The sequence below is a fragment of the Sarcophilus harrisii genome, chromosome 4, assembly GCF_902635505.1.
Source record: "Sarcophilus harrisii chromosome 4, mSarHar1.11, whole genome shotgun sequence".
NCBI classification, from domain to species: Eukaryota; Metazoa; Chordata; class Mammalia; order Dasyuromorphia; family Dasyuridae; genus Sarcophilus; species Sarcophilus harrisii.
In genome coordinates this window covers 100,985,905-101,010,847 of record NC_045429.1, presented here as the reverse complement: position 1 = coordinate 101,010,847, position 24,943 = coordinate 100,985,905, and the positions used below count along the sequence as shown (strand labels likewise).

The window sequence follows — 24,943 nt, the reverse complement described above, 5'->3', positions numbered from 1 at the left end:
CTCAGAGGCTGCTTCTCTGAATGGCCTAATTCCCGGGAGGGTCCGTCCCCTCACGTGGAAAACCGGGAAGGAAGGAGGGGTTGGTAGGGACGGGCCGGAAGGCTTCCCAGATCCGACTCTGTCCCGCCCTGCCCCCACGCTCCCAGACGGCCCTCTCCAGCCTCTCAGGGCCCCGATTCGTGCCTCTCTCATGCACTGATCATGCAGTGATTCACTCTCTCCCGCCTCCCTCCCGCTCCCTCTCTCTGTGTCTCTCGTTCTCTGTGTCTGTCTGTCTCTCCGTTTCTCCCTCTCCCTTCCTCCCCGTTTCTCTCTCTCTCTCTGCAATTGGGGCCGAGTGACTTGCCCAGGGTCACACAGCCAGGAAGTGTCTGAGGGCACATTTGAACCCAGGCCCTCCCGACTTCCGGGCTGGTGCCCTGCCCGCTGCGCCCCCTAGCGGCCCCTCAGGACAGTGACGCTACACATGCCACACTCCCGCTGGCCCTTCTCGCCCATTCCCCTTCACACCTGGGTCACTGGAAACAAAGCACTCTGCGAAACCTCACAGAAATAAGTGCGCTGGTGTCACACCTCACCCAAGCTCTTCCCTTCTAGCTTTTCCCTCCGTTTCGTGGCTGCGGGCCCAATGCTGGATCCCCGACGCCCCCTGCTGGGCCCCGACATTACTGGGCGCCCCGAGCTCTCCCCAGCCGGCACTAGCCCGACAGCCGCTTCCCCACCCCCACCCCCACCCCCCGGCCCTCTACCGCAAGGCCGGCTGGTCAGGATAACCCTAGGACGCCGCGGCACGTTTCCCACGCAAGGAGGCCGCCGGGTGACGTCGCCTTCTCCGCCGTGGGGGGGAAGGGGAGGCGCGGGTTCCCGAGCGCCAGTGCGCCAGCCGCGGACCCTCCCCGATTAGCCGCGCCTCGCTGGGGGCTCCGAGCCCGGCGCCTTCGCAGCCTCTCTGGCCAAGACTCCCAGAGGGGGCGCCCCCGCCCTGAAGGCTGCTTCCGCCCCACCCCGCAGAGACCCCTACAGACTTCCTCGCATCCCGGATTGACCCTCCCCCTCCTACGGCCCCCTCAAGGCCGGGCCTGGAAGCGAGGGGAAACGCTGTGCGTCCGGAGCCGTCCGGGGCCCTGGGGAGAGCCCGGTGCGGAAGAAAGAAGGAACACTTCCAACTATTAAATCTGTTTAGTAAAGACAGTTTTGATCATACAAAACAACAAGTTAACAATCATTTGAGGGCCAGACACACCGCGGGGGGGAGGGAGGGGAGATGAAGAGCGAGCCCCGACCCTCCCCCGGCCCGCCCTGAAGTGTGGGAGTAGAAGGCCTCAGACGCGGGCCTCCCCCGCTCCGCTCCTACCTAATGCTGGGGGGGGGAGGGGAGGAGGCCGGGTCTCCCTCCCCAGGCGGAGAGCCATCAGTGGAGGAGCGCGGAGAGACGGGGCATCTTTGGTGAAAAGGCTTCTTCTCTGTCCTCCGGGTCTCTCAAATGGAGAGCAGAGAGAGAGGCCCAGAGAAAGCAAGCCTCTGGCGGGGAAAGGCGAAGGGCTCCCGCGGCCAGAGCGGGCAGAGCAGAACGGAGATCTTTGTGTTCCGGCTACAGAGAGCCCAGGCCCGTTCCTAGAGGGGAGCGGGAAGCCAGAAGACGGCCCAAGAACGAAAAGGGGGAAAAGCTAAAACCAAGGAAATATAAAACCAGACTAGCTTTAAAATAAGGGAGAGAGGCAAAGGGGTATGATAAGTTGGCTGGCCCTCAATGCAGAGGCCCAGAGGGCCTCGTCTCCCAGAGCGGGCTCTCTGTCTGCTCCCACCTCAGGGTAGCAGATCCTGGGGGCTCAGACTGGCTCCGGAAAGGGGGGGGGGCAGAAAATGAGGGCAGGAGATGGAGGGAGATGTGCAAAAAAAACCCCGGGCCCGGACACCGGGCTCCCCACTCCCTGGCCCTCTGTATACCCCTGGGGAGGAGAGGAGAGGGATCATCCTGAATCCTAGGGCCATCCCTCCTCCCCAGATAGTCCTGCCTTGCCATTGGCTGAGGAGGAGGGAAGGGAAGACTCGGCAATGCGGCACTAGAGGGGCGGAGGAGGAGGAAGAGGAAGGCTCCCATCCCTTCTGTCTCAGTGCCAGTATCAGAGGAGCCCTTGCCCCTGCCCTCAGAGCCCTGCCTGCCAGAGAGAAGGACCATGAGCCATTTCAGTCTCAGCCAGCTTCCCGTGCGGACAGATATGTGGACTTTACACTGCGCTGGGTCAGATCCAAAGCGGAAAGCCCCCTGCCTGCCCGCCACCGGCCCAGCAGCTGACTCACACAGCCAGCCCTGCGTGTCGGCCCCGTGGCCACAGCTCCAGCTGCCCAAGGCCTCCGAGCTAAGGCCCCCCAGGCCTGAGGCTAAGCCCCCCCAGATCCACACCATCAAAGCCCTGGCCTCTACAGGGCTCAGTTCCCGACCCCATGGCCCCCAAGTCCACTGAAGCTCAGACTAGGGTCAAGGGGGAGCAGAGGGAACAAGATAACAAACACTGAGTGAGTCACCTCCCTAAAGCAGCTCCCCAAAATACCTTTTTTAAAAAAAAATATCATCCTGTGACTTGGGAGGGAAAAGTGGGGAAAGAGGAGAAAAAAAATAGAAATTTTATAAAAATTCAAGGCCAAATTAGCCAAGAAAAACTGCACAATGAGGAAGATCTCGAGAACAACTTGTCCCCTTGTCCTCACCCTCCCACCCTCCCAGGAGTCAGGTGCTCCCAGGCCATATCCAGGAGCTCCAGGGAAGGTGGCAGTTAAAGGACCAGAATTCATCTGCTGACAAGCTTCTGGGCTCCATGCACGCAGGAGCTGGGGAGGACAGTTCTGTGTCTCTGCTTTTAAAAAATATACTTAAAGAGTTATTGCTTTCCCTCCATCAGGGTAGGAGGAGGGCTTGAGAGTGGCTCAGTGAGCAAGGGCAGCTGCCTCCAAAGCCCGGGCTTTCTTCCGCCTCTTCAGGAGCAGAGGGTTGGTAGCATCCTCAATCTTCTTAATCTTGATTTGTTCATAGTCAACACGCATGGTGGCCAAGGCACTGGTCATCTCTTCCTGAGGAGGAGAACAGCAAGGGTGGGTTTAAGGAGAAGAAGAAGCGAGACCAGATGAGGATAGAATGGGAAGGGAAGGGCCCGGTGAAGCACAAAGAGGGTAAGAAGAGGGAGCAGAACATTTTATAAACAAAATGGAAATAAAAAAGAAAAGAGGTCATGAAGCAGTGAATACACTGGGTTTGACTAAGAGCACCTCTAAATTAGGGATGGAGCAATGAAGATCACAGCTTCGGGTGGACAACATCACCAAGACCCAAGAGGAAAGGACAGCAAATATGAGAGAAAGACAACTGGAGAAGATTCAATAGCCCAATTCAACAAACATTTATTAAGTACCCAGGAAGCCTTTCCCAATCGTTCCTGATTCTAAGGCCTTCTCCATGGTGATCATTTCCTAATTACCACGTATACAGTTTGTGGGTAGATTGTTTTCATGTTCTCTCCTGTTAGGTTGAGCTTCTCAAATACAGGGATTGTATTTTGTCTTTCTTTGTGTCCCCAGCTCTTAACCGAGTACCTGGCACACAGTAGGTATTTAATACTTATTGACTTCGAAGATATAAAGCACAGCCTGATCTGGATTTGAGTCCAAGCGTTGGCCTTTGCCTCAGTTTACTTATCTGTCACTAGATGATCTATAAGATCTCTTCCAATTCCACCATTTTAAGACACTAATTTAAGTGAAGACTCATCAGAGTGGGGAATGGGGGGTGGGGAGCAGGGAGGTGTAATAGAACCTATAAGAAAACTGAGCCTTTTTCCCCATACTTTGGAGTCAGGTTTTTTAAGGATGACCAGAAGTTTTATTTCTTTGACACATATGCTCTGAGACAATAAAAACTAAGGACATCGGGTTCTGCAGCATCTTTCTCTTCCTTCCCTTATCATCCAATGAGATAATATTTGTAAAACACTCAGTACATTGCCTAACACACAGTTGGTATTATTTCAATGCTTACTCCTATTCCCTTCCAGGCACCAACACCCACCCTTGCACCTCCAAAGCAATTCCTTGCCCTTACCTTCACATCCTCCCATCTCTCCTTGTCTTCCTTCAAGACTCTGCTTGTGTGCAGTGGAGTCTGAGGGACCTGCATTGATTGCTTGGAGGAGAGAAAAGGGGATTTAGAATCAGACCAAATACAGGAGGATTCCCCTAAACAGAAACTGACTCCTGGTCTCCCAATCCCTAGTGGGGCTCTTCCGAGTTTGGGGTCCCTCCCAGCAGATCCAGCTCACCATAATCCAAGGGTGATTCATAAATTCTGTGATGGTCATTCTTTGAGTTGGTTCTGTCTTTAGCAGATTCCGGATAAGCATTTTCACTGCATATGAGGAAGAAGACAAAGTTGATTTCAGAATTCAAGCTTCTGCTCCCACCACCACAACCACCAACACCACCATCAACTACCTCCAGCTCTAAAAGAGAGACCAGATTCTCAGTTGGAAAGATATTCTCCAAAACAGAAAGCACTAAGGCTTGACCATGTTTTCTGAAGTACGCACAAGCCCTGATATCCTAATCAGGCATTCTCCCAAATCCTTTACACAGGGGTATCCTTTATGTGTCCCAGAAGGGTGGGGAGTCCCTTACCTTCCTCTGATACCTCTGACCACTCTGGATTGGGAAACTCATACTGGCCCATTCGGATTCGTGTCTTCATGCCAGGAGAGATGGCAAGGCCATGATTGGAATAGAATGGAGGATAACCACACAGGCTAGACCCAGAAAAGAGAAAAAAAGGAAGAAAATGAGAGGTGTTACTTGAGAGACATATATCAGGAAAAGGAGGAAAAATCTGTTTCTTCCCTTGTCCCATTGGTAGAAAGAAAAGGAATCTGGTGATTAGGTCCTGATATTAAAAATATTTTAAAAAGTAATTATCAGGAATCCTGTGCAACAAGTACCTATTCATGTGGACAGTCCCCACCTCTTTTTCATCTCAAAGGTAAGGGCAAGGGAGAAAGGAAAGATTATTTAGAAAGATCTCCCACAGAAATGCAAATTTAGCTAGAAAAATAAATGCGTCCTCCTCCCAAAACATCCCACCCTGCGCATCCAAGTTCTTGTCCATGAGAGAAGAATAGTACCTGCCCCTACCATTCCCACAGTACTCACAGGATATACATGATGACACCCAAAGACCACATGTCACAGGATTTATCATATTTCTCAGGGCCCAGGACCTCTGGAGCTGTAAAGGACAAGAGGTTACTGGAGCTGGGATATCTTCCCAGAAGCATGGGAAAGGTCCTCCAGAGTGCCAGTGGACATAGGGGATCATTTCATTTTCCTGGATTATCCTGCTATATTCATTCCAAGCCGTATAGGAGAGACCCAGACTGAAAAAACCCAAAGGGAGAATGCTATAGTCCCTCCTTTCTCCCGAAAGGAGAGGAAACATCTACCACAGACAGCCCCAAACTGCAGTCATTAATCATCTGATTCTCAAATTTAGAGCTGGAAAGGAACCTTATAGACCATCGAACTGAATCCCATCATTTTAGGTATGAGGAAGACTGAAGATCCTGGGGATGAAATGATCTATCCAAAGTTCCAAGACTATAAAATAGGCAAACCATAAACCTCAATAGGCCATTCTCTTATTTCTGGTCATAACTATTTATCAAAACTGATCTCAGAATGGGTTTGCTGGTGACCTGAGCTCAATGAAGAAAGGGAAAAGCAAAGGAAGCATGAACACTCAAGCATCTATTTTTGGAACTTACCCACATAATATGGTGTGTAGCAAGGGGTAGTGAGGGAATTATGGCTGGTAGTTTCCTTGGCAAAGCCAAAATCAGTGAGCTTCAGAATAGCATTGGGCCGTTTGGAGGAGTATAAGAGATTCTCAGGCTGCACAGAAACAAAAAAAAGAAATAAAGGCTTCACTGAGCCGAAGGGACTAAAACTAGTCAGTCATCCATTCAACAAAATTTTATTAAGGGTTTACTATACTTCAACTACTATGTGTTAGATAGTTGTATTAGATAGATAGACGTGTTAGGGATGTGATAAGAAGGGGAGAAGGGGTAATGACCAGAAAATCAAGAAAGAATTCAACTAAAAGGTAGTATCCGAGATGAGACATGAAGAAAGCTAGAGATTGTGTCAAAGGTCTCCAGGGGTTCAGAAGGAGCACATTTGGCACAGGGAACAGCAGAAAAACTGAAGTTAGAATGTTATGTACCAAAAAAAGTAAATAAGCCAACGTGGTTGTCCTGGACAGCAAGTGAAAAAAAATACAATAAACCAGGAAAGTAGATTAGAGCCAGATTGTAAAGGGATTGAAATGGCAAAGTAGCTTTCACTGTATTCCAAAGGTAATAAGGATACCCTGAGCTTCATTCATTCATTCACTCAATCAATCAACAAGTATTGAATACATCTTAAAAAATTAGAACTCTCAGTTTTCAAGTGAAGTAATCATAGCTATCTTCAGCCATATGAAAAAAATGCTCTAACTCACTACTGATTGGAGAAATGTAAACTAAAACAATTCTAAAGTACTACCACATACCTATTAGGCTGGCTAATAAGACAGAAAAGGAAAATTACAAATGGTGGAGAGGATGTTGGGAAAATGAGGCATTAATGTACGGTTAATGAAGTTGTGAATTGATTCAATCATTCTGCAGAATAATTTGAAACTATATGCATGTGTATATATATATATATATATATATATATATATATATATATATATATCCAGGATTATACTGCTATATTCATTCCAAGCTTTACAGGAGAGACCCAGACTGAAAAACCCAAAGGGAGAATGCTACAGTCCCTCCTTTGTCCTGAAAGGAGAGGAAACATCTACCACAGATACCCCAAAACTGCAGTCATTAATCATCTGATTCTCAAATTTAGAGTTGGAAAGGAACCTTACAGACCATGTAACTGACTATATATAGATATATAACTGTGTTATATATAAAGGGTATAAAACTGTGCATATGCCTTTTGACCCAGCAATACCACTATTAGTTCTAGATCTCAAAAGAGATAAAAAAAAAAAAAAGAAAAAAAGGAAAAGGATCTATATGCACGAAAAATGTTTGTAGCAGCTTTGGGGGGGGCAAAGAATTGGAAATTAAGGGGATGCCCATCAACTGGGAAAAGACTGAATAAATTTTGATAGATGATTAATTACGTTGGAATATTGTGCTATAAGAAATGATGAGCAAGATGCTCTCAGAAAACCCTGGAAAAAGTTCCAGGAGCTGATGCAAAGTGAAATGTATCATGTATCAAGTAATAGCAATATTGTAAGATGATCAACTGTAAATGACATGACTATTCTCAGAAATACAATGATCCAAGACCAAAAAGCTATCCTTATCCAGAGAAAGAACTGATGGTGTCTGAATGTCGATCTGAAGCATACTTTCTTTTTAAATTTTGTTTTATAATTTTTTTTCACAACGTGACTACACATGTATAACCTATAATGAATTGTTTGCATTCTCAAACAGGGTTGGGGGGGGGGGGGACGAATGTAGAAAAAAGGCTAAGAACTCTTCTAGATAATGAGGGGGAATATAGAAGCATGCAGTCTTCAAACAGAAGAAGCTTATAATCGTTAGGGACTGAAGACATGTGAAACAGATGTGAGAAAACAACAGAAGACAAGATAGTTAACAGCTTTCATGACTGTAGAAATAGAGAGGAGATAGTCCTGTGGGCTGAAGAGAGAAGAGAAGACTTCATGGGGGAGGCAGGACATATTTGGGTTGGTCTAGATAGGCAAAGAGAAGAAAGGAGGAGAGATACAGGCAAATGTTCCTCCAAAATGCATCCAGCAAAAGGTCATAACCCAAAGCTGATGAAGTCAGTGTGGACACCTGGCAATGCTCAGAACTGGCAGACTTCAGGGAGAAGCTGTCTCAGTATATAGGGGTTGACAGAGGGGAAATGAACCAGAACATTCGTCATCATTGCTGATGTTCATCCAGAATAACTGGGCTGACAGTAAACTTTTACAATCTATAAAAAAAACCTGACATATATTAGCTTAATTAGGCTTTGATCCTCATAACAACCCTGTGATTGTACAACTGTAACATTTTTTTTGTAATTGGGATAACTGAGGCATAAAGAATGACAGCCAATGTTATATAGAAAGCTTTAAAGTTTGCAAAGCACTTGACATAAATTATCTCACTTCAGCTCTGTAACAATCTGGGAAGTTGACATTAACAGGTGTTATTCATACTTTATGGAGAAATTTGCTTGTTCAAGGACACACAGGAAGTGGCAAAGCCAAGATTTAAATATCTTCTCATTCCAAATCCAATCATCTTCCCACTACATCACTACCAACCCTTGCTATCATTTCATAGTCTCCAGATTGAGGAGTTGGAGTGGGAGGAAGTACAAAAAGGATATGGAGGAAGGGGAGAAATTACCTTGACATCCCTGTGTGCAATGTTGATTGAATGTAAGTACTGAATTGCTTCACCAATGCTCTTCATGATGTCTGAAGCCTCTGGAGGGAATGAAGAAGAAAGATGGGTTTTGAAGTTTAGTTTTGCAATGCTAATGCAATTCCAATTATTTACTAATTGGCCCTAACCTCAATATGGAACTGCAATAGAGTATAGTGATACTCAGTGTTGGAAACCTTAAGTCTCACAGGTATGAGCCTTTAGTCATCATTAATCAACTAACAAGGATCTGGAACACTAGTGGATTATAAAAAATATCTCTGCTTGGAAGGAGCTTACATTCTAATGATGCTATCCCTAGAACAAGGGTTCTTAACTTGGGATCCACAAACACCCCTCCAAAGTGTCCATGTCAAAATTTCAAGGAGTCTATGAATTTTCATTAATTTTTGGCTTTCTTTGTAATCTTAGGCATTTGACTTTATGCATTTAAAAATATTATTCTGAGAGTAGATCCATAAGTCATATCAGGCTGTGAAATCCATCCATGATTTAAAAAACAAAGAAAAACTTTAAGAATGTTACCCAAGAATGATGTCAGCAAAGTCAGTCATGACTCCAGCTTGGCAGAATTCTAAAATGGGGGGGGGGGGGGGGAGGGGATGGGGCAGGAAGAGCCACAACTAATACAGTAGCCCCTTAACCCTACCATAGAAAGTCTCCCTTCCAAAGAACTTGCTCAGACTTTTTTGCCTCTACCAAGAGAGCTTACTTACCTCTCTCTGTGAAGGCCTGGTCTCCCCGGTCTTGGATGCGACTGAAGAGCTCCCCACCATCCATGCTGAAACAAAAGCCAAAAGATAAGCAACAGAGCTCAGAAATGGAGTTTCTGCTGTGCCCCACCCATCTAATCATGCACCATCTTTCAACAAAAAAATTAAGTGTTTACATGTTAAGGTTTCCCTGTTACTGTCAAGACAGTTATGAGACTAAAGTGGATTGAGTAAGGCTGAAAGAAATGTTGGAAAGGAATGGGGAGGCAGAAGAGTTGAGCAAGGAGCAGAGCTATAAGGAATAGGAAGTTGGGCAGAAGGACTAATCAGGAAATGAGAGTTTTGAGGAGGAAGTGGTGGAGAGGGATGTGCAGGAAGAGCTGTTTACCATTCCATGATAATCAGGAGACATTTCCTTCCAGCATATAAGTTCTCATAGACATCCACAATCTTGACAATGTGTGGGCACTGAGAGGCTCTCCAATGCAGATCCACCTCTCTTCGGGCCTTGGGGCAATCCTGAAGCATCTGTAAATAGAAACAGAGCCCATGAAAGAATGACCAAAGCATGTGAAACAGCAAAGCACCCTGAAGGAGAAACGGGAAACAAGTTACCAGGAGTCAAACGACCATCAAACCACAACTTTCCAGGAAATGCAACTAGAGACAGTGCAGAAACCTGAATTTTAGAACCTTGGGAACAGAAGTAACCTCCTGACACCTCATTCTGCTTCTCAACCAGACCTTGCACTGGAAAGAGCAATTCACTGCTGCCCAATTGTCAGCATCAGGAAAGTGAGTCCAAGAGCTTTGAAAAAGAACATCTTCCCTCCTCTCTACCCCATAAACCCTCCAGCCATAGCTATTGGTTCGGCTCCCAACCTAGCCATCATAGCCACCATCCTGGGCACAGCCCTCATGCAGCCATGGCCTAGCAATGGTCATACATACTGAAGATCCTGTGACTTCTTGTCACAGGAAAACTATAGGTTTTTAATCAGGAGAAATGACATTACCATCTATTTTGTGGTTGTACCCTAAAGTCAGTTGAACCAGACATCTCTCTTATAGCTGGAACCTTTTTGTCTCATCTACCACCAACTAAATGAAAAATCCTTGCATGGACTAACTTACACTATTATCTATCTTCTAAACACATAGAAGAATACTTTTCACACAAAAGTTTAAAGCAAACAAGTGGTGTCCTCATGCATATAGAGTGAAGAGCCTGAAGTCAGAACTCTACAACCCGAGTTCAAATCCAGGCTCAAACACTTACTAGTTGTGTAACCCTGGACTAGTCACTTAACCCTTTTTGCCTCAGTTTCTGTAAAATGAGTCTGAGAAGGAAATGACAAACCACTCCGCTTCCTTAGCGAAAAAAATCCCCAGTGGGGTCAAGAAGAGTTAGACACAACTGAACAATAAAAAGAGTTTAATGTTTTCTCATCTATTCAGCAATTTATTCATATCATGTGGGAAAATCACCACCCTGCCACTAGTTTGGTGAGTCTCTCCAAAAGTCAATTATAAGGGTCCCCAATAGCACTAATTCCCTGGGCCTGTACTTGCAACCTTTCCTGGATGATGGGACCTGCCAATGTTTGATAGCACAGCCCTTTAAAAAACAGGGTCAGGAGTGTGTGTATGCACCACAATGAGGCATCAAACAATTAATAGCTCACAGTTAGCTGGCCCGTGGCAGAGTCCTTCCTCACAGCAATTCTATGACAGGCACAAGCATTTTTTGGAAAAGACTTGTGGTTTCATGCAAGTTAGTATGTAAACTCCCTCTATGGATGCTCTATAACACATGGTTCTAAACTATAAGATAAATAAATAGAGTGCTGGGCATGAAGTCTGGAAACCCTGACTTCAAATTCAGCCTCAGACCCTTCCTAACTGTGTGATGTTGGGCAAGTCACTTAACTACTTTCTGCCTAGTTTCCTCAACTGTAAAATGGAGATGAGAAGGATTTCCCAGGGAAACTTGAACTCGGCTTTTCCTTTTCTAAAACCAGCTCTCTCTTCATTGATCTCCCTTTGCTTTTTGCTACAAGTATTATCAAGCCTGTTTTTCAGATGGAGTAAGAGACTTGGAGAGATGAAGTAGTTTATTCAAAGTCACTCATTTAGTAAATGTACGTGGATCTGACTCATGTCTCTATCACTTAACCACTCTGTCTCTGGTGCTGATTATGAGATCAGAAATAAACCCAACCTGATCTCTCTGGGATATTTTGGAATTGGCAACTACAACAGAGAGCTTCCTATGCAGTTCCTTAGGGGACATTTTCCAGTTACATTTTCTACCAAAGGAGCTTAGGAGATGGAAGTATCTGATAGAATGGTTACACCAAGACGCAGAGGTATATGGAGGGGACTCAAACAGAGGAGAAACTGGAAGTACCTGCAAGGGTCATCTAGCTGCATCCCCCGAAGAGGACCTATTAAGTCCTTTAGGACCTATTAAGTCTAAGTCTATTCCACTTTTCTGTCCACTCAGGTCATCCCCTTTCTTTTTACCCAAACAAAAGGTAGTTATTATTGAGCACCCACCAGGGGCCCAGGATGATGCTCGGCATTTTAAAGGGGTACAAAAGACTACAGACAAGGTCCTCCTTATCAAAAATCCTCATAGGAAAAAAAAAATTTGAGTCCTTGCAAAAGATAACTAAAAAGACTAAAATAGCATGCAAATGAGCAATGAGTTATGTTCCTAGGATCCTAGAGTAAGGGAGTGAAATAATGAGCACTGGCATGGTCAAGAAAGACTACTTGAAACAGGTAGGATTTGAATTTATTTTTGAAGGACAGACAGGATGTGACAGATAAAGGAGAGAAAGGAGGGCCTTCTGGGGTGGGGAGAAAAAAAAAAGGTACAAAGAGGAGAAGAAGAATTGAGACACATGGGGGGAAACCAAGGGAATGTCACTGGATTAAAAAAAAAAAAAAAAGGATAACTAATGTGGGGAAAGAAGGAGGAAAGATAAGGAATGAAAACTGAATAGGGAAGATTGAAGATAGATTGTGGAAGGCTTTGGAAGCCAGAAAGAAATGTTTTCAGTCTGAAAGAGAATATCCAAGAGAATGAAACTGGATGTAGAGGCAAAAATACAGTCAACACTGTAAAATACAGTTTACAGTCAGAGAGCCTGGGTTGGAGTCCAGGCTGTGCCACACACTGTCTCTTGTGGGACCCTGCACAAATAATTTCCCATCTAGACTTGAGTTACTTCATTTGTAAAATAAGAGGCTTGCACTAGTAATCTCTAAGAACTCTTCTGGCCTTAAGTCTTCTGGCTCCTTTGAGTCCATGCTGCAGATCCATCATCAGTTCACGCCGGACCTGGCTCCCTACACTTACCATCTGCCCGACCAGGCGCATGTTCTCATCTGTGAAATAAGGGGGTAGGAGTAAATCCACAAGCCTATTCAAAATCAAGGAAATAGTGCTGTGGAGGAACAGTGCCACCTCACGGCTACACTGAAATGCGGCACAGCGTCTCGGTCAGTTCCTCCTGCATGATTGGCCCACCCCAGAAATCAAGCTGACTCTCCCATTCTAACACTCAACAATGGATGTGTGCGATGGGCTGAAACTTGTCTGTGTGCCCGTCACAAACTCCTCCCGAGGCACCAAGCAGGAAGGGGAAGGGAATCTTCACTATTTAATTCAATTCAAACATTTTAAAACATCCCACGGGCTGGTACACAAAGAGAAAAACCGGCCCCTCGCAGTCCTCAGGGAATTTGGGGGTAGGGTGCTGGAGGCAGAGAGGGGCACAACACTCTGCACTGATGGGGTTTTAGAAGACCATCTAGTCCAATGCCCTTCCTTCATAAATAAGATCATGTGTGCATACGTAAACATAAAGTGTGTGTACTAAATAACGGCAGGAAACAAGCACTGATTAAACACCTACTATGTGCAGGCACTGTATGCTTTAGATATATTATCCCATTTGATCCTCAGTCACCGTGAGAGAGAAGTGCTATCATTATCCCCATTTCACAGATGAGGGGAGTTGAGGCAGACAGAGATGGCGTGATTGGCCCAGAGTCACAAGTCTGATAAGCAGTCAGTCGCTCTATCTGTTGCACCGAGAGGAAATTAGGACTTTGAGAGGTCGGGAAAGGCTGTGCACATCACCCGGCATTTGAGATGTAATTTGTAGGAAAATAAGGATTCTTAGAGGACCGCTAGGTGGTGCCATAGTGCACAGAGGGCCAGATCTGAAGTCAGGACTCAATAAATGGGTTCAGATCCAGCCTCTCTCTCTCTCTCTCTCTCTCTCTCTCTCTCTCTATATATATATATATATATACACACACACATACATACACTATATATATATATATATGTGTGTGTGTGTGTGTGTGTGTATATATAGATACTATACACACACACATATATGTGTCAAAAAAAAACTAAATGGGGAAGGGAAGAGTCAGACATGACGGAAAACAGCAAAGCAGGGCTCTAAGAACAGGGTGTCAGGGATTTAAGTTTTCAGGTTTAACATCTGCCTGTGCAAAGGAAGGAAGACAGGAAGGTAGACGGTTATACGTGGAGAAGACTGAGCAGGTCGGCTGACTGGAGGATGCATGCAGTGGGGTTATAATAAGCGTGGAGAGGTCAGCGAGAGACCCACCACGGAATACTTTACATGCCAGCACTATCCAATGATGACAGAAAAAAACAGAAAGCACAAAGTGGTGCCCGGAGAGGAGGAAACAACGCAGACTTCAAATTCGCTCCATTCTCACGCTGAGACCCTTCCTATACTAAGAGGAGCCCTTTCCATCGTGCAAAAGCACGGCTACAAGCCAGTGTTGCTGCCCGACTGACAGCAAGTAGTTGAAAAATGACTAGCTGAAGTTAAGGAGGCGATTTGAGATACAAAAACAAAGCAGAATGAGTAAGCCCACTTAAAGACCTTCTGGTTTTTAGCATCATGTCCAGCTGGTATTCAAGGGAGATTCTACAGTATAACTCCAAACCAAGTAATTTCTAATCTATGGCCCTAGCCCCAGGAATTTCGGTAATGCTTAATCGGTTCGGGGTGAGGAGGGGGAGAAGAGAGGATATATAAATTGATACATTTTTAAGCTTAACCTGCATTATTAATATTCTTTCCGCTACTTCCCAAGTGATCAACAAAATAGTAAATCCAATCTTGATTAGTAGCATTTTCTGAGATATAAATGATCACACTAAAAGTTTAATAGTTGGCTCACAAGAGCTAGTTCGAACTGGTTTCAGCTCACTCTTGGTCCTAGATGATATGCAATCCAGACATAGACACACCACCAAAGTAGGCAATATAATTTGGCACAGTAAAACATTTAACTTTTATAGCCTGAATAAGTAATAGGTCTGGAAGATTTAACATTTACTATGGGGGTGAACTTCTGTAAATCACTTTCCTACTTGTGCTTTCAGAATCCTCATTTGTAAAGTGGGAGTCTCCGCAGCATTAGATGACTGTTAAGGCACCTTCAAGCTCTATCATCATGATCCTATATTTAGGTGTTACTCCTTTTACAAAGTATGTAAATATCACTGTGATTGATAAAGTACCAAATAAGAGAATTACTTAATTCATAGTAACTTCTTGTCATATTTTTTTCAAAAAGAAACAATGTTAATAGTCTAACAGTACTATGCAATGATTCACAAAATCTTTGATGAAATAAAGAGATCTTCACATTCTTAAAAAGTTGGGAACTGTTGCCCAAGACCCCTGCAAAGGAGGTGTCCAGCCCACAGTGATTTCTCCTTTCTCCAAAGTAACAGACTATATTGCTTATACAGCAATGGATCATGTTGTTCTTTATGACATCTTTGATTGTGTCATCTCTCTCTTTTAAAGTGCCATCTAAATTCAAATTATTATTAGGCTGACATTCAAATTCAAATAAAGACTGGGGGATGTGTGTGAATGGGAATAGACTCAGTGTTCCCCAGCCCTCTATCCAACTAGACAATCTGTCAGCTGCCAAAGTTGTTGTCACACAGGATAGAAGCTGGAGGTCAAAGAATCTGCTCCCTAAGCCTGACCCAATCTGGAATAGTTCAAAGGAGAAGCTTGATCTAAGGTCCTGACCACTGGCCAGACTACTGTGAGAGTAAGAGCAGAGGCAACCAAGGACAGATCCCATGTTATCCTCCTCCCCCCCAGTGGCGTCAGAAATCCTCTGGTGGGGCAGGGAGAACTGGCAAACATGCCTGCTTCAACCTATTTCCTTTAGAAGGATGAACAGCTCTGCAAAGAAGGTGTTATTAATAGCTTCAGGGGGAGGAGATACAGGATACTCTAGAGACTGCTACTAAAGGAAGCTCAGCTCTGGCATCCCAATGCTAGGTTTCTCCTCTGTTTCTTGTACGACCTAATTAATTTTGACAGCTGGTGGAGAGGGGTCGAAAAGAGGTAAAACGCCACCAAGTCTTCCCTCCCTCCCAGGCCTCTGATTCAACAAGTCTGATTCAGACACAGTAAGTACAAGCATTAGTACTTAGCTCTGTGTTTGTTAAACAAAACCTCCTCTGCCTGGCACAGCATCCAAGCTGTTACTCCTGTGATTCTCAACACACACTGACATCCATGAATGACTTACTTCTCCTTTTAGGCTTAGGCTCTTTGAGAGCACTTTTTTTAAAATGATTGTTCCCAGTACCCCTTCCTTACAAGTGTGTAGCAAAGCCTCCATAAAAGGGGGTGCTCCATAAGTATTCATTCTGTTTTGACTTTCTAGTTCTTATTACAATAGCCAGAAACAAGAATTCGGTGCACCACTCCTTTCTCCAATCCAACACACATAATCCCTGACAAGCTGCACTTTCACCTCCAGGAGCCAAGACCCCTGGCCTATTTCCCCCAAGTTCAAGGTTAAGAGCATAAATTAGAGAAGAAAGGTCTCTGCTTCCACAAAGTCATCACTGCTAATAAGCAAGGTTCAAAATTAGAGACCCCAAAGTTCCAGTTGTGACTTCCCTACACCAGAAAGCCAAAGGACACATCCAAGAAAGCATCTGATGTCCAGCTGGCCCTGGCTACCTCTGATGTGACAGCAGGTGGAAAGAATTCAGCCTCTGGTGGTAACTCGGGTCTAGGAGAGGGGGGAGAGATGAGGGATAAGAAACATTACACCCAATGGGTAGGCTTCTCCCCCTCCTTCCAAAATACACATTCCAGGAGACTAAGCTAAAAGGAAGAGAATCCTAGGCTTCCCTGCAAGGAAGAAAAAAGAAGCAAAGTAGGATTACTACTCCATGCTCCTCTGTTCCTTCTTCCAATTTCATTTGGCTTTAACCTGACTACTCTTATTTAGATGTGTGGGTTTTTTTAAGTTCTATTGACCTGACTTGGTTTTACATTATGAACATTTCCAGATGCCCCCAATCCCATGAGAGTTCTCTTGTAATAAGGTAAAACAATTCAACAAAACTAACAACATGGTGATCTCATCTGAAAGGGCATGCAGCGTACCACAATCTCTCAATGTCTATTTTTAAAGTTGTTTTTAATTAGCTGAAATTATTTTTCCCTCGATCATCTTTAAAAAAGAGAGAGAGAGAAGAAAGAAAAGAAAATCCTTTGTAGCAAAAACAGTACACGGAGTCAAGCAAAACAATTTTTCTCATTGGCTGTATATCCTAATTCTCTTCCCTAAATCTATTATTTCTCTTTGGAGAGGGAGAATATGTTTTATCATCAGTCCTCTGGAATCATGAATGGTTATTTCATTGTTCTTATAATCTTACAATCTCTTACAGCTCTCAAAATTGTTCATCTTTACAGTATTATTATTATTGTATAACTTTTCTTCTGATTCTGCACATTTTATCCTTCATCAGTCTATAAAAGTCTTCAAAATTGTTCATTTTTATAATGTTGATATTAAAGTATAAATTGTTCTTCAAGTTCTGCTTGCTTCACTCTGCATCACTTTATACAAGTCTTTCCACATCTCTTTCAAATCGTCTATTTTTTAAATTATTACAACATAATAGTATTCCAACACATTCATGTATCAAAATATATTAAGCCATGCCTCAAATGATGGGCAAATCTTTAGTTTCCAATTTTTTTTTTTTTTTTGCAATGGAGAGAAACAGACAGAGAGAGGGAGGAGGAGGAAGAGGAAGAAAGAAAGCAGGAGAGACAGAAACAGTGCTACTATTAATTATTTTTGTATACGTAGGATACATTTACTTCTTTTGGGCATAGGCCAAGGGATGGAACAGCTGTGTCAGAAGACGTGCACTTTTAAAGCAACTTTTTGTATATATTTCCAAATTGCTTTCCAGAATAGTTGTACACATTTACAGGACCACCAACAGTGAGTACATCAAGGTGTCTGTTTTCCCACAGATCCTCCAACATCTGTCACTTTCCATTTTTTATCACCTTTGCTAATCTGATGGGTGAGAGGTGGAACCTCAAAATTATTTTAATTTTCATTTCTCTATTAGTGAGTTGGAGCACCTTGTTTTTTATGATTTGAGATAGTCTTGAGATTTTTTTTCCCCCTGGAGAACTGAAGTTATATCCTTCAGTCATTTATCACAATATCAATTCTTATCTGTTTTAGAAATGAGACTACTCAAAAAAACTTGCGTTTTTCCCCCAGCTAGATGTTTCCCCTTTAATTTTAGCTTTGTTAGATTTGTTTAAGCAAAAACTTTATAATTTTATGTAATCAGAATGATATATTTTATCTTTTGTGATCCTCTAGCCCATATCTGGTCATTAACTTTTTATCAATCCATATTTCTGATAGGCAATTTTTTCCATGTTTCTCTAATTTGTTTATGGTGTGACCTTTTATTGGAGCATATATCCATTTAGAGCTTATCTTAGTATGTGGTGTTAGACTAAATCTAATTTCTTCCACACTGCTATCCAGTTTTCTCAGCAGTTTTTTTTTTTTTTAATTAAATAAAGAGTTCTTATTCCAATAACCAGAGTCTTTGGGTTTATTGAACATTACTTAACAAGATTCACTTCCTCTGTATGTTGTTTGCCTAATTGTTCCAAAGAATAAATTATTTTTAACCAGTAACCAAGCTGTTTTGAAAATTACTGTTTTATAGTATAGTTTGAGATCTGGCACTGCTCGGCCCCCTTTATTCCCATTTTTTCATTATTTCTCTTGAGATCCTCAACCTCTTTTTTTTTTAGTCTCTATATAATTTCATTTTTTTTTTTTGGTTCTTTTTTTCTTTAGCTCCTTCTAAAGTTTGGGGAGAAGGAAGGAGAAATCATAAGGATCATAGATCCATTATTGGATCTCAAGGTCATCTAGTCTAATCCTTTTAATTTACACAGCAGGAAACTCAGGCACAGGGAGATTAGATGAATTGCTTAAGTCACACAAGAAGTAAAGAAACGTGAGAGGCAGGATTTGAACCAAGATCCTCAGACTGTGGGGGTAATAGAAGCAGCCAAGTCCATTGGGCTACCCCTCTTGCAAGCCTTTGGCAAGGCTCTCCCTGCTTGGACTCTCTTCACATGCAGGAGGCTAAAACTACTTCATTGTTTACCATCTGTGACCTCTGTCAGGCTCCTAAATAATGATGTGAACTGAGCAGCAAGACAAAGAAAAGGAAAAAGAACAGAAAAGAGCAAAGGACAGGGGAAGCCTTGTACTTACCGGCTAAGAAACATAACTAACATGGGATTTGACCACATAATTCGTTGTCTCCTCTAAGTCACTATTCCTAACAAGTTATATATAAACTTGATAGCAGAGACTAGCTTTCATCATTCCCTTGTATTATTCAATGCCCAGCACATCATAGTTGCTCAAAAATATGTCCTGGTTAATTAATATGACCTTTATTTTAGTCTCTAATTTTTGTTCTTGTTTGTTTGTTTTAAAAAGGAAGAACACTTTTTCTTCCTACATGTCTGGGGAATTCAGCACCAGTGTGAATGGGAGTTAAGCAGCCTTGATATCCCATCACATGAGGTTTAATTGAAGGAAAACTTCGAGATTATAGCAACGTAGATCTAGAGCACAGAAGAACTTTCTCATTTGTCTTGTCTGACTTCTCTAATTTTACAGATAAGAAAACTGAAATTGGCAAATTTACGCTCGAGTCCTTTGATTTCCAAAACCAGAGTCCTTTCTACCACTTCCTATGATCTTTCTCATTATCTTTGTCTTCAAAATACCTAAAATTCTGTTCCACCGAAGAAGAATTACACTAAACCCACTTGGTTCCTGGAAGGCAGGGCTAGGGGAAAGTTAGAGAAAGACAAGATACCAACTCAAAAAAAAAAAATATATATATATATATATATATATATATATATATATATATATATATATATATAGAACATAATGACTTCTGAGATTCAGAGATAGAGTAGATCATAAAGGTCACCCAATCCAACCATCTTATTTTCCAAATGAAGAAACAGATCCAGAAAGGTTCTGGCTTTGTGATTTGTGCCAGGTCATTAAGTAGTAAGTTACAGATCTACAACTGGACATCTGTCTTGTGACTCTCTCTTTCTGCTATGCCATGCTTCCTCAAAATGGTAGAAGCTCACAAAAGGAACAGTGAGTTTTCCACCAATAGAGGAACAAGTCATCTGAAAAAAAAAAAAAAAAAAAAAAAAAAAAAAAGAGTAGACTCCTGTAGAATGTTGGAGAGAAGTTTCATATTTTAGGGATCTTAGGATCTAGGAGCTAAGCTACATGGTATCAGAAGCTCCCATTCAAACACTGATTTTCCCCCTTCCACCTGAACCAATCACAAAATAAAGCAAGTCTTCAAAAATCCATGAGTCTTTCACAGAAAAGGTACCATGGGAATAGCATTAATGTACACGCCTTATATAGGGAATAAACCTTTTTGGAGATCTCGTTCTATGATGAACAAAATACTACTATTTTAAAAATTTATAAGCTCATGTTTACAGAAAAGTTCCCCAATAAGAGAGCTGAAACTTTTGGAAATAAAAGGGCAAAAATGATGATCTGATTTTTGCCCCTCACTCCCATCCCACACAGTATTACACACAGCATAACAACAGCTGGCAAGTGAGAAACTCCTTTAACAATTTACTTTTTAACTAAAGCAATTTGTCCCTAAAATCTCCCTCTTGCTATGAGCAGTCAGCTGCTAGTACCCACTTTCTTGTGTCTTACTCCAGACTACCAAGATTTCTAGCACATCTAGAGAATCCCATTCATTGTACTCATAGCTCCTAGACCTCAAGAGTGGTGAAGAAAATCAATGATTGGCTGGCTCACTTTCTCCTGGTCATTTAAAGAATGCCTGATGAGTTTAAGCTCTAAGACATTATTTACTGTATTTGTCCAAATTCAAGTCACTCTATTCTTTCAAGCCTGACTTGCATAAAACCAGAATGTGATCTATGCTAGATGATGTGGGTGGTGGATGAAGATAGGAGCAAATGATATAAAAAAGATATAAAATATCTCTTAAAGTGAATTAAAAGAAATAAAATATTTTCATGATCATTTTTTCACAAAATTATTTTTCAGTGTATATCCATATGTATATATATATTTTTTTTCTTTCAATAATCTCATTGCAGACTTATGTCCAATATTTAGTTCAGACCAATGTAGTATATATGACAATCTAACTCAACAGACATTATAAACTAAAATTAATTTAAGTTCAACCACATTTGTTAAGTATTTTGAATTTGAAGGTATTGTTCATAGCTTCAAAGAACTGAGTTTGATGATTCTGTATAGCATATTTCTTTGGAAGGAGGTATCCTTATAATCAGAACAAGAATGCAGGTACCCATTATGCAGAAATTACAATAGTATGTAAAAATTTTCTGGGTAGGGGGTCAAATTTTGCAACATGGACTATCTTGGACCAGCTGCCTAGGGATCAAAGGTATCTTTATGAACTGAAGGGTACTGATCTTGGGACAAATATTTGCAGCAATCATCCCAGATCTATCACCTAGCAGAGATTATCATCTTCAAGAAGACAAAAGGTAAGAGATGAGAAGTAGTAGGTTGGCTTAAAGGTACTGTTCCTAATAGTCTGAAAGATCAGGAGCCAATTGCCAAATAGCTAATTTTTGGGGGAACTTTGAATGGGGAACTCTTAAGAACCCAACATGATACTGAGGAAGTAGGAAGAAAGAGTAAACTGTTCTATTAACCTGCCAAACCTATCCTACATCTGTCTCTCTATTTCTAGAATGAAGAGTTCTTATAAGAATAAAAGAAATAATCCATATCTCTGGGGGGGTGGGGGGAAACCAAGCAGCCAGATTGCAAGCCAATTCTGAGGATCTATTAATATATATGTAAAGGGAAGAAAAGGAGATAAGAAAAATTCTAATTTGATGGGCTGGAGAGCTCTCTGCTTAAAATCAGAAAAGTGGTGCTTTCATGAGAGCCATTGGTATCTTAAACCCCAACTTTGCACATCAACTTTCCTAGGCTTTGTCCAAGATGTAAGTCCCCAAACAAGAAGGAACCACAATAAATTTCACAAGAGAAACCCTCAGTCAAAGAAGGGAATCACAATGAATTTCAGGCAAAAGTGAAGATGGGAAACTGACAAAGACTAGCTGTTATTTGTGAACAAGCCTCCTTTCTATCAAAGTTAGGGAGGTGGGAGGTGCAGATTGAAGATCTTGAATTCTTGTATGTAAAATTAGCTAACAAAGGAAGTGTATTCTAAGAGTCAATTAATATAGTAATTACTGACCAAACTATCAGTCCCAAAGTATACAAAAAATAAATGTAGCTCCCTCTCCCTTCCCAACCCAACCCAATTTCCCCAACCCAATAGTCTTTTTCAAGACAATTCTTCTTTCAGTAGGTGAAGATTGGAGTAGAAAAAAAGCAATTGCTTCATAAAACAACATGCCAAAGACACTTCTTTCAGCATGTCTTACAAAGCTTCCCTTCCTAAATATTTTAACTATACTACCAAAGAGACTAGACTTATGTTGCTTAGCTCCAAGAGTTAGAACTAAAGGGGGAAAGAGTGGTGTTCAATGTAGAATGGGCTATCTCAAGAGGAAGTGGGCTTATTCTCATTAGCAGTCTTCAGGTTGAGATGAGATGACTATTTTGTGGAGAAGTAGTAGTAAAGATTCCCATGAGTCCAAATATTCTCTGGAGTCCCTTTCTGCCAGCCTTGTGAATGTGAGAACCAAAACTGATGTCAAGTGGGATGCAAAACAGAGGAGAAATTTAGGAGGAACTCTACATCCCTACAGCTATCCATCAGGTAAGATTCTTAATTTTTTGAAGAAAATGGCATTCATTGGTCCACACAAGAGTAAAGAATAATCTTCCTCCTAATACAGAAGAAAGTCTTCGGGGTGGTACTTTATAGGTTATAGGCTTGCTATGGGATAGAAAAGTCCTAAATATATCTGATTTGGTTAACCAAGAAGTATTCTATCTGAAACATAATATATAACCTGCCAAAACCATAATCCATTACCTAATGTGTTATCAGGAACATTTTAAAAAATGTGTTTGGCATAAGATTGCCCAATTTGACCATGAGAGCTTTAAACTTGAATCTGAATGGGGAGGAAGAAAATAGCCAAGATAAACTATAAAAATCAAACGCTAAATACAACAAGGAGTTTGACATAATAGAGATGATGCCCAATGATTCTCACATGACAAGTAGAGAAAAGAATCTGGAATTATAATGACTTCAAGTGGCTACATATCACCACAGAGAGTATGAACCATAAACAAATACAAACTTGAAATTTTAACACAATGAGGTAAGGTAAATACAATTTCATTGGGCAACCCAAAAATAAGATTCATAACTGAAATGTCTCATGCAAAAGAAAAAAACAAAGCAAAGCAAAAGGTGAACAGCACCACTTAGCAAAAACATATACACTCGTGTGAAAAATCCACCACCCTGAAAGTAGAAGCATTGTACAGAATATGTAGGATAATAAAAGAAACAGAGTTAATCATTGTTGTCACAGGATATAATATAGTTCTCTACATCAGGCAAAGAACATGGATAGTGGCTAATGCAGATTTTAAAAATACTACAGTGGCAATACACAGAGGCGATAAAGAGCTTCAACTATTTAGACATTTGCTAAAGATCTCATCTTACTCATTACAGCACATAACATCTTTCAGAAAGCAAAGGGAATCAATAAAGTGAACTTAAAAACTTAAAAATAATGGAAATCTTAAGACAAAATAGCTTTATCAACTCAAGTTGTAAATATGGAAGGAGAACTTTGGGTAATAAAATACACGACCTCAGGAAAGCAATTTGGGGGGAGGTGGGAACCTCACCCGATTTAAATAAGAACAATTTTGCAGCCAAACATTGTAAATGGGGAGATGGCTCCAAAGGCATGAGATATTCTCAAAACGATATCCTAACAACAGAAATCACAAATTCTCCTAAAGGAAAAAAACAATGTAAGTATTTAAAGAACAAATTTCATAGTGGGGCCTTTTTTGGAGCTCAATTTTTTAAAATAATAGTAGCAACAATAAATAACAATTACTAGCATTTATTTGTAGTTTTAGGTTTGTAAAGTGCTTTGTATATGTTATCTCACTTGATGTTCACAATCACCTTGGATTATAGATGAGGACGCTGAGGCTGAGAGAATCAAGTGACTTGAAAGGATCACACAGTGTCGGAGGCAGAATCTGAACTCAGAGCTTCCTGACACCAAGTCCAGCACTCTTATCTACTATTTCACCTAACTTGCTTGACTATGCTAATATATACACACATATACACAGACATATGTCTACACACACACACACACACACACACACACACACACACACAAAGTTTTGTTTTTCCTTTCCTTCAAAGGGGGAGAGGACTGTGAGAGAGAAAAAAGATAAGAATTAGAATTTTTAAAAAACTAAATTTTAAAATACAAAATAATTCAGGCAGGGGAGAAACTGGTTTAAGGTAGAAGATGATTGGGATTTGTTAATGTTTAATTTGAGTTGCCCCCAATATATCCTGGAAGACTTACTGAAGCAAACAAAAACACGAAACTAGAACTTGGTGTGAAGTAAATTTAGTATTCATCTGTATAGAGGTAATTACTGAAGTCATGGGAGCACATATAACCAACAAAGAGTAAGTACAATGAAAAAAGAATAAAAATACTTCTGGGTATAACCACATTCAAGGAACAGAAAGTGAAGACAGCAAAAAAAAAAAAAAATTTTAAAACCAAAAAATGGGGGGATGGTAAGAGAGGTAGAAGAACATGAAAGTCTAGTATTATTTTACTCTCTTACTGTAGAAGGCTAAGGAGAAGAGGGTATTCAGAAGAAACAAATGATCAAATGCCACAGACAAATCAAAGAGGATGAGGACAAAAAAAAAAAAAAAGCAATAAAAATTTAGTATATTGGATTGCTTGCTGGCTAGGGAAGGGGGAAAGAGAAAGAAAAAAATTTGGAAAACAAGGTTTTGTAAAGGTGAATGTTGAAAATTATCTTTGTCTAGATTTGGAAAAATGAAAAGCTATCATTAAAAATAAATTAATTAATTAAAGTGTTTAGTAGTCTTAGAGAAATCTTTTTTTGGTGGAATCATGAAAATGATTAGCAAACTACAAAGGGTTAAGGATGAATAGGTGATGAGAAAGTAAAGACCTAAGTTTAGATTACTCTCTATAGGGAAGGAAGAAAGAGAAAAAAAATGATATTATGATGTTG

At 41.5% G+C, this 24,943-nt stretch overlaps 1 protein-coding gene across 1 annotated transcript in view; it reads right to left on the bottom strand.

Annotated features, from left to right (window-relative positions):
* Positions 1 to 1,164: 1,164 nt before the first annotated feature.
* Positions 1,165 to 24,943, bottom strand: part of MAPKAPK2 (MAPK activated protein kinase 2) — a 58,200-nt gene continuing 34,421 nt past the window's right edge. Inside the window, exons 3-11 of the mRNA XM_031937260.1 lie at positions 9,624 to 9,763; positions 9,239 to 9,303; positions 8,484 to 8,563; positions 5,802 to 5,928; positions 5,191 to 5,266; positions 4,666 to 4,790; positions 4,311 to 4,396; positions 4,094 to 4,174; positions 1,165 to 3,069 (exon numbers count right to left, since the gene is read on the bottom strand). Of these exons, the coding sequence (XP_031793120.1) occupies positions 2,926 to 3,069; positions 4,094 to 4,174; positions 4,311 to 4,396; positions 4,666 to 4,790; positions 5,191 to 5,266; positions 5,802 to 5,928; positions 8,484 to 8,563; positions 9,239 to 9,303; positions 9,624 to 9,763 (924 nt within the window). The 3' untranslated portion in view covers positions 1,165 to 2,925. The remainder of the gene's footprint in view (positions 3,070 to 4,093; positions 4,175 to 4,310; positions 4,397 to 4,665; positions 4,791 to 5,190; positions 5,267 to 5,801; positions 5,929 to 8,483; positions 8,564 to 9,238; positions 9,304 to 9,623; positions 9,764 to 24,943) is intronic.